The sequence below is a fragment of the Coenobita brevimanus genome, chromosome 103 (assembly GCF_032717465.1).
Source record: "Coenobita brevimanus isolate Jiangsu-jjx chromosome 103, ASM3271746v2, whole genome shotgun sequence".
NCBI lineage: Eukaryota > Metazoa > Arthropoda > Malacostraca > Decapoda > Coenobitidae > Coenobita > Coenobita brevimanus.
The window spans coordinates 4,882,944-4,897,768 of NC_137056.1; the positions used below are offsets into that span (position 1 = coordinate 4,882,944).

Below are 14,825 nucleotides of genomic sequence, written 5' to 3' on the forward strand. Positions count from 1 at the left end.
GATATAGTAACGCCATAATCTTGTTAGTTTACTTTCTCTTAAGTAATAGGTCTTAGTTTCCCTGTACAATACTTAGGTCTGAAAGGAGTTTCAAGGGTTGCCCATGAAGGCGGGTGCCGCCCATATGTAATTTTTCACGTAAGTTTATGTATTCAGAGTATGCGAAGTCCTAGTATGCGACGTCCTCTGCTGCCCATATACTCGTGTACTATGGGGACCTACTGTACTGCATCTGTACAGTACTTACCCTGTGCTGTCACCCAGCTCATGGGAATTAGTTTTGGGTGTGTGGCACTGTCTGCTTGGCAAATACGTCCAGCAAAGTGAGTTAAGGCAACAGAAGTGTGTGAGGCGCTTGCCATGGTGGCATAGCTATATACATATGTGTGTGTGTGTGTGTGTGTGTGTGTGTGTACGTAAATATATTCATACTAAATACGGTGTATATATATATATATATATATATACAGTATATATATATATATATATATATATATATATATATATATATATATATATATATATATATATATATATATATATATATATATATATATATATATATATATATATACAGTATATATATATATATATATATATATATATATATATATATATATATATACTGTATATACAGTATATATACATACATACATACATATATATATATATATATATATATATATATATATATATATATATACTGTATATACAATATATATACATAAATATACAGTATATATATATATATATATATATATATATATATATATATATATATATATACATAGTAAAACCTCAATATAACGGACTTCGATAGAACGGAATTCGCTTTTATCAGACTCGAGGAGTTACCAGACTAAACTCCTATACAGTATGTCAGAAAAAGTCCAATAAAGCCAGAAGCAGTCCAGACTGCCTGACCACTTCAGGTATGTTCACCACAATAAGGTAAATAAAAGCAATGTTTATCGGTGTACAGTACAGTATTACTATATACTGTATATTATACCATCTGATTAATGTACTGAAGTTATAACACAGTACAGTCCCGCAGTGGTAGTCAAAACAATTTAAAAACCATTCGTGCAATCCGGACTAATGTCTGATATATCAGAAAAAGTCTGGGTTAGCAAGGGGAAGTCCGGATGTCGCTTTTATCGAAATTTCGTGTTTTTCGGAATGGCTTGGGCCCCAATTAGTCCGTTATAGTGAAGTCTTACTGTGTATATAGATAGATAGATAGACAGATAGATATGTACAGTATATATATTTGGACACAGATTTGATACCTCACTTCCTGAGGTCTAGCCGCCCTCCTGTACAGCACATAACTTCGTATGTCACCACTTCAGCACTAATACCAGCACTAGGGCTGTCTCATTCAGGACTGGTGTGATGGTACCACTATTTGGGGAGGCATTATTATGACAAATCAATGGCTCTTGTGGAAGATCAGCAGTCATTTTTAACAAACCTTTTTAATTCCAGCAGCTACCTCCCACTTTTGTGAATTTGTGGAATATGTCATCTCCCGCCCACCATATCCTCACAGAAAAAGGGGACCTACTGTAAATAGCTTTCACAAAGCCAGAGTTGTGTATGATGTACAGTGAGTGCTTGGTTATAGATCGCTGCTAGATGAAAATCTGCACTCCAGCCACTACCGCACATTTTTTTTTGACTAAAAAACTTCATTATCAAACACCTGAGCTGGTTTCTGCCGACAATGATGGTGTAAAATATGTGGTTTCTAATGACTCTGAGGAATTTACAGACAAGGCCCTACTTGAGGAGTTAATCCCAGGTGGTGGAGACCACTAACTCTCTACCACCTACCCTTAGAGTCCCTTACCTCAAGCCCATCTCAGGTCTCTACATGGTATGTCTTTTCATTTACTGTGTCCTTTTCATCATTTTCTATTAACCTAACCATGCCTATATGTGTTTTTTATACTTACCATAACAACACATATGTATTTCGTGGGTCTAAATTGTTGTAAATGGGAAAATTTGGGTTTACAAGTGGTGTGCTTGGTACCAATTAGGGAAAAATCCCATAGCTTCCGTGCTTTCGTTATTGTGCGATTTCATCATCATGCGCTAGAAGCGGTATCAAATATGTGTGACAGCCAGTGGATCACTGTACTGTATATAAAAATAGTGTAACCAAACAAGTACATTTTCATATTTAGATCTGTTAGATCCATGTCATACTTACTGAAAGTTCTAAAGATTTTGGAGCAACGCTAAAATGCTGTATATAGGCAAACTCTACTTAGCTACATAACAGAGAAAAAAGAACAAGATACCCATCAATTTTTAGGTGGTTCAGTCATATTCTCTTCCCCTCTTCTTATTCTGCAAAGTATGCTTCCTCTGGAAAAAAAAAAAAAAAATGTAGTTCCAATAAAAACTAAGCACAGATAAGACTCAGGACATGTTAAAAAAAAAAAAAAAAAAAAGCCTTACCATAGAAAAACTACATCAAAGGAGTTAAAATTATTCACAAAAAAGTATGCATGCAGTTCGTCAATGTAATGGTATAACTCAGAATCATCATCATCATCATCATCATCTGGACCTCCTTTCCCACCCTAGGGCAGGGTAAGGAGTAGCAATGACCAGACAGCCCAAATTTGCCCAGTTCAATGGGCCACACTTCAATTCGCTCACCATTCATGTCCCCAGAATCCTGGTTTAGAATCCATTAATAAAAAAGCTACTTCTTGAAAAAAATTTTGGTTGAAACTACATGGTCGTGACTCACTATACAACAGGGTCACTTCATGTGACAACCCACTTAACTGCGATTTATCACACTGCAGGACAATTATAACATGGGTTGAATGGGGATATTCTATATCACGGGCCACCCATCCCTAAAAGTCTTAAACCTGTATGTCAAGCAGTAGCCCTCAGGTAGAAAATAAACCAATCTGCAGAACAGGGTAAGTGAGGGAAAATAACCTGGAAAGCAAAGATCAGCCAATGAGGAGTTTGGGGAGGTGCTGTGTTCCTGTATGTTCAATGACCATCATGGGAATTTGCTCAGAAGTATGTCGGTGTACTACATCTGTGTAGAAATCATCCTGCATTCCCTCAGGAATGTTGGCAGTCATTAATTGTAGGAAAGGGTCTTTGTTAACTATGTGGGCAGTATTTTAAAAAATTAAAGTGATATGCTGCTCATCCTTAAAGCAAACTACAGTGTTATTACCTTACCCCTTCCTCGACAATACACCAGTATTCTACGTAAGAAATATTAGTTCAGCGACTTTGCATCCAACATGCATTTCTTTAGTACTAATCACCCTTAATCCAGCACACTCAAAATACTCAGGGGGGAAAAAAAAAAAAAAAAAATTTACAAAATCTGAGCATTATTTGGCGAGGTGGAGGGTGGGAGGGAGGATTTCAAAAGTCCTGTGAGAGGTGCTGCAGCCACTGAGAACAAGCACTGGCCAGGAGACATGCAGCAATCAAAACATACGTTTGTATCTGGCATCACTGATCGTCAGTCTCCCTGTGCTCTCTGGTGCAACATCATAATAAACTGTGTTCTAGTGTCTGACATCTTTTTTCACATTGGAGCATGTTTCTCGCTACTGTACACATTATATTCTTCATATTTAGAGAAAATGTGTTGTAGTGTTGAGATAAGAATCCAAATGCCACTTTAGTGTAAGTGTGGTGTGGGAATAAAAATGAGCACTTGACCTGCCAATGTCAGCACTTCTCTGACGTAAACATGAGGGTAAAGGGAAGGTGATAGAGAAATATGATGTACTGTATACTGTACTTTAATGTAATCAATGCTACTTTACTGAGGTGTATAATGTGCATCGTAGAGTTGTAACTTACTTCTACTCTTGTATAAATCCCAGAATATCTGAGGATTGGCACCTCTGTTTTTCACTCTCATCTTAAATGTCAGGACCAACTGCCTTGCCCCGGGCTTCTACGCTCCTCATGGGGCAACGTAGGATTGGATGTTGGATGGATGGATGGATGGATGGCACCTCTGTTTTATGCTGATCTGACCACGCCCAGTGGGGAGCAAGGCAGATGTGAGGCAGAATGCACTTACCATTCAAACGAGAGGGATGCATTACTCTGAGTTCTCTCTGTGTCGCAGTTGTATCTTTCTGTGGCCAATAGAGATAAATCTGCTCAGTTTTCTGTCACCTGCATATGCTACCTACCATTCCTTGAACAGGATCTACACCGATTCCCACCATCTCCAGTGTGTGAGAAAGATATTGGTGGAGAGTGTTAGCTGGAAGTGACTTCGACCAGGCGGAACATTATATCTTGATAACCTGCTTGGAACAGTGCAGTCATGCCTAAGCTAATACATAATATTGGTGATCAGCTGTGGCGTTCCAACCAGCTGATACAAAACTGGTGTTCAGTGCTGGGATATGAAAAAGTGCTAAAGGGATTTGTGCGGTGAAACCCATTGCAACCGCTCGTGATCCTACAAGTGAAACAGAAAATCTTACTCTCACTGTTGCAACGGGACTAATTGCGGAGTAAGTAAGTAGAGCAGATAACATATCAGAGTGGTGATCGTTCTTGTTCTCTCTTATCTCTGCCTATACGACATATCTCTACCTTCAAGCGCATATTGGCAATTATCTAGCTCTCGTATGATTCGAGGCCAGTGCGGTGAAGGGTGGTATCATCTAGACACATCTGGCAACTCTGGGCTGTGGAGGCTGGAGTGAGGCAGGGCAAGTGTGTGTGTGGAGTGTATGGCTATGTGCAGGGTGGTGTCTCGCAGTCAGTCACCCTCGGACCATCATGAGGAGGGCATTGTCATGTGGCTGGAGAAGAAACCTGGCGGAGTGTGTGGAGCTGCAGTGCTAATCTACTGGGAACTTCAGCATTCATCTGACACCTAGGTAGTGTATATGCTCAGTGAACCACAGACATACACTTTTTAAGCAGCACATGTTAGTTAGGTAATGTGTGTAAAAATAAAGGTTTCTCAGTTTCCCCTAAATAGACACGTTTTCTGTACATCTTGTCTGTGTCCCATTCTCTATTGCTAAAAGCCATAACTAATCTATTTCTGTCAGTTTAACTTCCTGTGGCTGGGAAGGGAATAAATTCTGACAAGGTTAGATGGATACAGTGAAGAAGTGGGGACAAAAATTAAGAGATTCAGACAAACCAACCACAAAGGAAGCAGAGTCTAGTGAATCAGACTCAGAATTTTGAGAGTGGATTGAGACTTTGGATAAGAGTATCCAAACTCTACAGAGTGAGGGACATCTTGAAAATAGTCGAGACACTTCTGAGGAACTGGAGAGTGAGGACTAGAACACTTTGCATTTGTGTTCTGGTAGTTCTTATTCAACAGTTCCTGAAAGTTCAGTTAGGTCCCAAATGGCCACTGGTCGCACTGAAGAAGGCATATTCAGTACAGAAGAGACTATGGATGTTGAACAGGCTACAACAGCACCCTTGGCCACTCAACCAGATACTCAAGGTCCATTAATCTCTGATATTAATGCAACCACTCACATACCCACTTACACCTCAGGCATGTTCTGCACACCATTAACCTTAGGACAGCAAGGACAATACCATTTATTTACTAATGTTCCTTATACTAATCCATGGGGCATGGATACTAACAGTACTGGCATGCAAACCCAGGATCCTTCTGCTAATCCATGGGGCATGAATACTAACAGTATTGGCATGCAAACCCAGGATGCTTCTGCTAATCCATGGGGCATGAATACTAACAGTATTGGCATGCAAACCCAGGATGCTTCTGCTAATCCATGGGGCATGAATACTAACAATATTAGCATGCAAACCCAGGATCCTTATGCTAATCCATGGGGCATGAATACTAACAGTATTGGCATGCAAACTCGGGTGAATTTTCCTCCTGCATGGCATGAACCTAATATGGCAACCACTTAACCAAGCCAAGGCTAAAACGCCAAAGGTACAAAGATGGTGAGTTATCCATGGGCGGTGTCCTCATTTTTCGGACAATTGCCCAATTGTTCTTGTCAATTGGGAAAAACTGGGCAACCAAGCTAGTTCGGGGGAAGCTCAGAGCAGCATGCACAAGTAACACTAAGGATATTACAATCCACTGATGCGTGTGTGGCAGCTATTAAAAAGGTGGATTTGCTGTCGATTCCTTAGATCATACGGAGAGGCCAGGTGTCTTTGATTGTGGACACCAGGGCATGTGCAAACATTACATCTAGTAAAGTGCTGGAGAGGCTCAAACGTCTGATGCCTCAAACCAATTGGACGTTGTCAGCACCTGACGTCATTTTGACAGGTGTGACGGAGTAAAATGAAGATCATAAGCCAGGTGCCTGGAACCACTGTCTGACTCTCTTCTTCTTCATTTCTGCAACATTCGCGGCCTTTCATCTAACTTTCGCTCTGTTGAGCACCACCTCTCCTCCTCTAAACCGCACCTTCTTTTTCTGACGGAGACTCAGCTGTCTGAGGCAACCGACAGCAAACCCTTTTCTGTATCCTCCTACTTTCTCTATACTCATTTCAAAGCCAAAGGTGGCTGTTGTGTATACATACGCAACGACTTATCTTGCTCTCGTGTTCCTGAACTTGATTCTTCTGAATTCTCCACACTCTGGCTTCGGCTTTCCTGTCTTTCTCTGACTAAATATATCTGTGCTGTTTACTTATCCCCTAATTCTACTGACTATCAAAAATTCTTCAACTGTCTTACTTCTACGATGGAACACATTCTGTCCATTTCTCCTTTCTCTGAAATCTCCATTCTTGGAGATTTCAATGTTCACCACCACCTTTGGCTCTCCTCTCCTTTCACGGATCCACCTGGTGAACAAGCCTACATCTTTTCTATCCTTAATGACCTACAGCAGCTTGTACAGCACCCTACCCGTATCCCTGACCGCCTTGGAGAGAGCTCCAACATACTTGACCTCTTCCTCACAACTAATCCTTCTGCTTACTCTGTTAATCTTTTCTCTCCGTTGGGCTCCTCCGATCACAACCTTATAACCTTAACCTGTCCTATCACTCCGGTACGGCCTGTGGACCCTCCAGGGAAACGTCGTCTGTGGCACTTTGGAACCGCGAACTGGGAGGCCCTCAGGCAGTACTTCTTTGATTTTCCCTGGAATGATTATTGCTTCCATGGCCGGCAGCCATCTGAGTGTGCCTCGCACATTACGGAGGTTATTCTCTCGGGCATGGAAGCATACATTCCTTTCTCATATCCTTTGACTAACGCAAGAAAGCCTTGGTTTAATCACGCTTGTTCTAATGCTGTCCGCAACAAGGAGAGGGCCTACAAAAGGTACCGGAGCCAACCCACCCCTGAATCACATCATCTTTACGTTTCTGCCCGGAATCGCTAAGTCTGTTCTTCGCTCTACTAAAAATAATTTCATCCATACTAAATGCTCTCAACTCTCCAACTCGAATTCTTCCCGCTCCTTCTGGCACCTTGCCAAAAATCTTTCTAACAACTTTACCTCATCATCCTTCCCTCCTCTTTTCTACTCTGATGGTTCTGTAGCTATTTCTTCTACTGATAAAGCAGATCTCTTCGCACAGACTTTCTCCTCCAATTCCACCTTAGACGATTCCGGTGCTGTTCCTCCATCACTTCTCCCCTCTGACTTCCTCATGGCTGACATTAAAATTTCTTCAGTTGATGTATTTTCTGCCATCACTGGCCTCAGTACTAACAAGGCATATGGGCCTGATGGGGTCCCTCCTGTTGTTCTCAAGAACTGTGCTTCTGTGCTTACACCCTGCCTAGGCAAACTCTTTCGCCTTTGTCTGTCAACTTGTACCTTTCCTTCTTGCTGGAAGTTTGCTCTCATTCAGCCAGTCCCAAAGAAGGGTGACCACTCCCAACCCTCCAACTATCGTCCAATTGCTTTAACGTCCTGTATTTCAAAAGTTTTGAGTCAATTCTTAATAGAAAAATTTTAAGGCATCTTTCCTATCACAACCTTCTTTCCGATCGTCAGTATGGGTTCCGTCAGGGGACGCTCCACTGGCGATCTTCTCACCTACCTTTCAGACTCCTGGTCATCCTCCTTTCGGGACTTTGGCGAAAGCTTTGCCATTGCACTTGACATCTCAAAGGCTTTCGATCGAGTCTGGCATAAATCTTTAATTTCCAAACTGCCCTCCTACGGTTTCTATCCTTCTATCTGTGCCTTCATCGCTAGCTTCCTTTCTGGTCGTTCTATAGCCGCTGTTGTAGACGGCCATCGTTCTTCTCCTAGATCTATCAACAGTGGTGTTCCTCAGGGCTCTGTCCTATCACCAACTCTCTTCCTTTTATTCATCAATGATCTTCTAAGCTGTACATCTAACCCTATCCACTCATACGCTGATGACTCCACCCTTCACCTTTCCATTCGGTTCCCGCAACGCCCATCTCAACAGTTACTTCAAGAAACAAGGGATGAGGCTATGGCACACCTAATGTCTGACTTGGCTCGTATCGCTGACTGGGGTAAAAATAATATGGTTGTCTTTAATGCATCTAAGACTCAGTTCTTACACCTATCAACCCGACAAAATCTTCCACAGGTATACCCATTAATGTTTAATAATATTCAGCTTAATCCTGCATCATCCTTGAACATGCTTGGGGTTTCATTTACTCAAGACTTATCTTGGAAAGATCATATTACATCTCTTGTAAAATCTGCTTCTAAGAGATTGGGTGTGCTAAGCCGACTCCGCTCTTTCTTTACCCCTGCACAATTGTTGACTCTATACAGAAATTTTATCCGCCCCTGTGTGGAGTACAACTCTCATGTGTGGGGAGGCTCCCCACATACAGCTCTTCTCAATAGAGTGGAGTCAAAGGCTTTTCGTCTCATTAACTCTCCTCCTCTTACTGACTCCCTTCAACCTCTGTCTCTTCGCCGCACTGTTGCATCTTTATCTCTTTTCTATCGCTACTTTAATGGTCACTGCTCCTCTGAACTGTCTGCTTGCATTCCTCCACCTCTACGACGGGCGCGTAGCACCCGTCTGGCAGCAAACTCTCATCCCTTTTCTGTCCAACTCTCTAATGCAAGAGTTAACCGTTACTCCCAGTCTTTCATTTATGCAACAGGTCAGCTCTGGAACTGTCTCCCTCTGTCTGTATTTCCTGCTGCCTATGATCCCCAGTCTTTCAAACGCAGTGTGTCCAGGCATCTCAAAATGATCGGATCTTGAATTTGGCTCTCTATTGTATTTTGTTTTTCTCTTGGAGGGAACTGTTACTGCGGGCCATGGCCTTTGGTTCCTTCTTCCTCGCATTAAAAAAAAAAAAAAAAAAAAAAAAAAAAAAAAAAAAAAAAAGGGTACTGTTGACACTGAGGGCAGATAAACGATCTCCTGTGTTACATGATACATTTTATGTGGTTGAGGATTTCCCTCTGCCAGCTGAGGGGTTATAGGGCCTTGTAGGCCTTATTCCCTCAGCAACACAAGCTGCAACTGGCATCTAATCAGAAGCCGTTCAACCAGTTGTGACCCCGACAAGTGATGCGCCAAAGGGAGTCCCCAGACGAACACGAAACAGAGGGTATGGATTGGAAGCAGGTCAGGGCTATAGTGAGTGGGAATCTCCACTTACCCAGTCAAACTGTCTGCAAAATTCCTGTCCGAGAACCTGATGCATCAGAGGGAATTGATGTGGCATGCTTACCAGAGACTGTAAAACATAAGGCACTGTCGCTGGAGTCCACCCTGAGTAGTGTCGGGCCAGACCAGACGACGGCCCTCTTCATCGCAAATATGAGTGGTGGCACAGTTAAGCTCAGAGATGGTTGTTATGTATGCGACTTGATGTCCTATGGTGCCCCTATACAGGAAGTCAACAACGTACCAGTGATCTCTCCCGTAGTCACATCACAAAACAACGATTCAGTCGGAACCTACACATCCTGGGAGAGGAAAGCTGCTAGAACAATATGTGAAGGTAATAGATAATGTTGCCCATAAAACGCGGTTGCCAGCATTTCTTAAAGAATTTGCACTTCCAGGAGAACCGCTGGGTAGGACGGACAAAATGAAGCATCATAATGGTTTGTGCCCTGGTACAAATCCAATATATGTGCCTGCATACTGTCTACCACACAGCCAAAGGAAAGCAGTGGAAGAGGAAATTGAAAAGATGCTTCATGATGAAGTCATTCAGCCTTCTTCCTCACCTTGGAATGCACCACTCTTTCTGGTGCCTCAAAAAGGATGGTGGTGTGAGACATGCTGTGGATTTTCAGCAAGTGAACAAGACAACCATACCAGATTGTTACCCGATTCTGCATCTCAGAAACTTACTGCAGTCCTTGGGTAAAGGAAATAAAGTGTTCACCTGCCTGGATCTAGCATCAGGGTATTGGCAGGTGGAGCTGACTGAAGAGTCACGTCCCATCACTGCCTTTAGCACTCACCGTGGGCACTATGAATTTCTCCAGATGCCTTTTGGACTGAGTAATGCTCCTTTGACATTTCAGAGGATGATAAATCAGGTGTTTGGTGACTTTATTGGGCAGGACGTCCTGGCATATCTAGATGACTTAATAATTGTGAGCAAAGACATGGGCACTCATTTTAGTAAGATAAAATGAGTGATGGAAACCTTAAGATCCGCGGGTCTGAAAATCAAGCTATTGAAGTGCGACTTTCTAAAGACAAATGTTAGATTTCTAGGGCACTTAGCTGATGGCGATGGCATCAAGGTTCTTCCAGATAAGATTACAGCCACGGTAAATTTCCCTACACCCAAGTCCAAGGATGACATTCACTCATTTCTAGGGCTCACTGGTTTCTACAGGAGCTTTGTCCACAATTATGCTCCATCCCCTGTGTGTGAGATAGACATTGGTGGAGAGTGTCAGCTGGAAGTGACTTAGACCAGGCAGAACATTATATCTTGATAGCCTGCTTGGAACAGTGCAGTCACACCCTAGCTGATACATATTTGGGATATAGTTCAGGAGTGGAAAAATTTGTGCCAAGAGTAAGGGAGAAAGAAAACAGAAAAAAAGAGTGGTTTAATAAAAGGTGTATGATAGCAAAAAAAAGAGAGAGACAAGGCATGGAACAATTGGAGAAAGAGAGGTAACAACAGAACAAAGGAAGAATATAAAAGAACTAGAAATGATTACACAAGAATACGAAGAGAGGAAGAAAGGAATTTTGAAAAAGGTATAATAGACAAATGTAAGGATGAACCCAAACTGTTTTATAGATTTGTCAATGGCAAACTGAAACAAAAGGAAGGAATCACCAAACTAAAAGTAGAAGAAGAGGTCTATAAAGATGCCGCAATGCAAGCAGAAATAATGAACAAACGTTTCCAGTCAGTTTTCACTAATGAAAGTGAGTTTGTGGAAGAGAAGGGAGTGACTAGAAATGTAGTGATAAGAGATATAAAAGTGGAAGTACAGGAAGTGTATAAATTACTGGAAACTCAAGATGTGAGGAAAGCCCTAGGATCAGACGGAATCTCTAATTGGGTACTGAAGGAATGCAGAGAACAACTGGCAGATAAGATTCACGGTTTAATTGTGTGTTCTCTGGAAGAGGGGAAAGTGCCTCAAGAATGGAAGAGGGGAAAGTGCCTCAAGAATGGAAGAGGGCAAATGTGGTACCAATTTACAAGGGAGGAAACAGGGAAGAACCCCTGAATTATAGACCAGTGTCCCTAACCAGCATGGTCGCAAAATTGTGTGAGAGAATTCTGAAAGATAGATGGATAAAATATCTGGAAGAGATGAATATTTTGGTGAAAGCCAGTTTGGATTTTGAAGTGGAAGGTCATGTGTTTCCAACTTGTTGAGTTTTTACTCAAAAGCAACTGACGTGCTACAGGAGAGAGATGGTTGGGTGGATTGTGTGTATTTAGATTTGGAGAAGGCCTTCGACAAGGTACCTCATAAGAGACTAATGTGGAAACTAGAGCATATAGGAGGACTGAAGGGGAACCTCCTGGAATGGATGAGAGATTTTTTAAGCGACAGACAAATGAGAACAGTAATAAAAGATAGGATGTCTGGATGGAGGTAAGTAACAAGTGGAGTCCCACAGGGCTCGGTGTTGGTGCCAGTAATGTTCCTGATTTATGTAAATGATGTGGTAGATGGAGTGAACAGTTATGCAAGTCTACTTGCTAATGATGCAAAGATCTTGCGGAAGGTAGAGGTTGAGGAGGATTATAAAATGCTGCAGGAGGATCTGGATAGGATACACGATTGGAGTCGGAACTGGGAAATTAAATGTAATACAAAGAAATGTAAAATATTGGAAATGGGTAAAAGTACCAAGAGGCCATCATTGAATTATTTGATGGGTAATGAACCGATTACAAAAGCGAGAGAAGAGAAAGATTTGGGAGTGCTGGTCCAGGATAGTTTGTCACCTGAAAAACACATTAACAAGGCAGTTACAGAGACGTATAAACTTCTGACTAATATAAGAGTAGCTTTTCATTATATGGATGAGGAGATGATGAAAAAATTGATAGTGGCCATAATTTGCCCCAGGTTAGAATATGCAGCAGTAGTGTGGTCCCCACACAAAAAGAAAGATATAAACAAAATTGAACAAATACAAAGAACAGCAACCAAGATGATCCCCAGTCTGGCAGATCTGTCGTATAGAGAGAGGTTGGAAAAGCTGGATTTGCCTTCCCTAGAAGACAGGAGAAAGAGAGGAGACATGATAGCAGTATTCAGGACCATGGTGGGAGTAGATAAAATTGACAAAGAAGATCTGTTTTTATGGGATAAGAGAGTAACAAGAGGACACGGAATGAAACTGAAGAAACCAAGCTGCGTGAAGGATATCAAGAAATATAGTTTTCCTTATACTGTAGATGTCTAGACCTGTGGAATAGCCTGGACAAAGAAATCGTCCACTCTAAAAACTTAAACGAGTTTAAAGCTAAATTTGACTTACTGAGAAACAGAGACGGGACCCCACGAGTGTAGCTCATTTCCTGTATATCACAATTAGGTTAATACAATTAGGTAAATACATAATATTGGAGGTCAGCTGTGGGGTTCAAGCCAGCTGATACAACTGCAGGAGCTCCCATTAATATATTACAATAATTTTATGACAGGGATTATCTTTTATAATTGTATAATTCATTAATGACATGCAAAATTCTGAGGAAATAACATTTACGTTACTAAAGAGCACCAAGTAACATTTATTAACGTTTGAGGTGGTGTCCTACAGAACGAGGACAATATATCAACATGAACCCAAAATTCATTTTTCAAAAAATTGTTAAGCTAGGTTAATTTACATTAGGTTAGGTTAGACTGAATTACATTGGGTTAGGTTAGTAGAGATAAATAATTAGTGACATACTGACTATGAGCTGAATCAACCTAAAAATCTGACATGGTGGGTGGCCTGAATTACATTGGGTTAGGTTAGTAGAGATAAATAATTAGTGACATACTGACTATGAGCTGAATCAACCTAAAAATCTGACATGGTGGGTGGCCACTTGCCTCAGTTTGAGCATAAAACTGATGAGGTTATATACCTGATAACTTCAAAACAACATATTCCTCGTACCATATCATTTATAATGGATCCAATATCCTTCCATGCATTGGCCTTAGTCACCTAATGGCAGCTCTTCATGCAGCTCAATCTCTGGCAGCCTCCCTACTCAGTCCCTTATCCATGAGGTCACACTCTACGACCTTGTCCCAGGTCTTTTTTGGTCTGAATCTTTCAACCGTACCCATGACGTTCATACTTCTTACCTTGTGCACCCAACTGTCATCCTCTATCCTCTTAATACCAAACAACCTCAATCTATCCCTCCTCATCACATCAATGCACTCCAGTCCCATCCTTCCTCTCAACTCTTCAATTGTAATTCTAGCTCCCCCAGGTCCTTGTAGTCTAGGATGCACTACACATCCATCTAATCATTGTCACTTCTGTACATCTGAGCCAACGAATATCCTCTTCCTTTACTGCCCAGGTCTCAATACCATACCCAACACAGACTGCATACAAGGACCCCTTAGCATGGAGGGAGAGCTCTCTCAATGTCAGGAAAACCAATAGCTCCCTGAACTTCCTTCAACCACTCCAATCCTAGCCAAAGTGCCAGCTTAATAGGAGCTTTTATAACAGGAAAACATAACTCTGCATACATAGGGATGGTCCACACAGTACCTGAGTTTAACATATGACCGCACAACTTTTAGGTGGGCGATGAAACACATATCCACCATTTTTTAAAAACTTATGGGGAAAACTGCTTCAAAATCCAATAAAACTGACATCGGACAACTCTCATATATCCATCAGATATGTGTACAGTACCTTTGAATTCATTCAGTGACTCTGTAAATGAGTACAGTACAGAAAAGCATTTTCAACCAAGAAGTGGATGAATCAATAAACAAGGTAAATACAGTATGTAATCAATGGGATAGGTTGGATTAGGGTAAATTTGGTTGAGATGTCACAAAAATTTAGGTTAAGTTTGGATAAATCAGCAATGATGAGGGCAATTTTGTGCCAAAAATAGTATTTTAAGATGGCATCCATCTGACTTCGGCACAGTCAGGAAGTTTAAACAGACTGCTTAATAATGCTATTCACCACTCATATAAGAAAAAAAAAAAAAAAATCACAGAAGCCTAAAAACACACTCGGAAAATACTTAAAGAATCGTGTGAAGGGCTTTGGTAGAGAAAAAAATATTGAAGAAACCTTCAGACTGTCCAGTATACTGTAGGGTTATACTGTACTGCATGTACAGTATATTCTATGTACACAAGTCATACCGTATATTATAC

At 41.3% G+C, this 14,825-nt stretch overlaps 1 protein-coding gene across 1 annotated transcript in view; it reads right to left on the minus strand.

Annotated features, from left to right (window-relative positions):
• Positions 1 to 2,322: 2,322 nt before the first annotated feature.
• The window catches only part of LOC145415721 (uncharacterized), a 98,166-nt gene continuing 85,663 nt past the window's right edge, over positions 2,323 to 14,825 (minus strand). Inside the window, exon 9 of the mRNA XM_080284946.1 lies at positions 2,323 to 2,379. Coding sequence (XP_080141072.1) covers positions 2,332 to 2,379 — 48 coding nt within the window. The 3' untranslated portion in view covers positions 2,323 to 2,331. The remainder of the gene's footprint in view (positions 2,380 to 14,825) is intronic.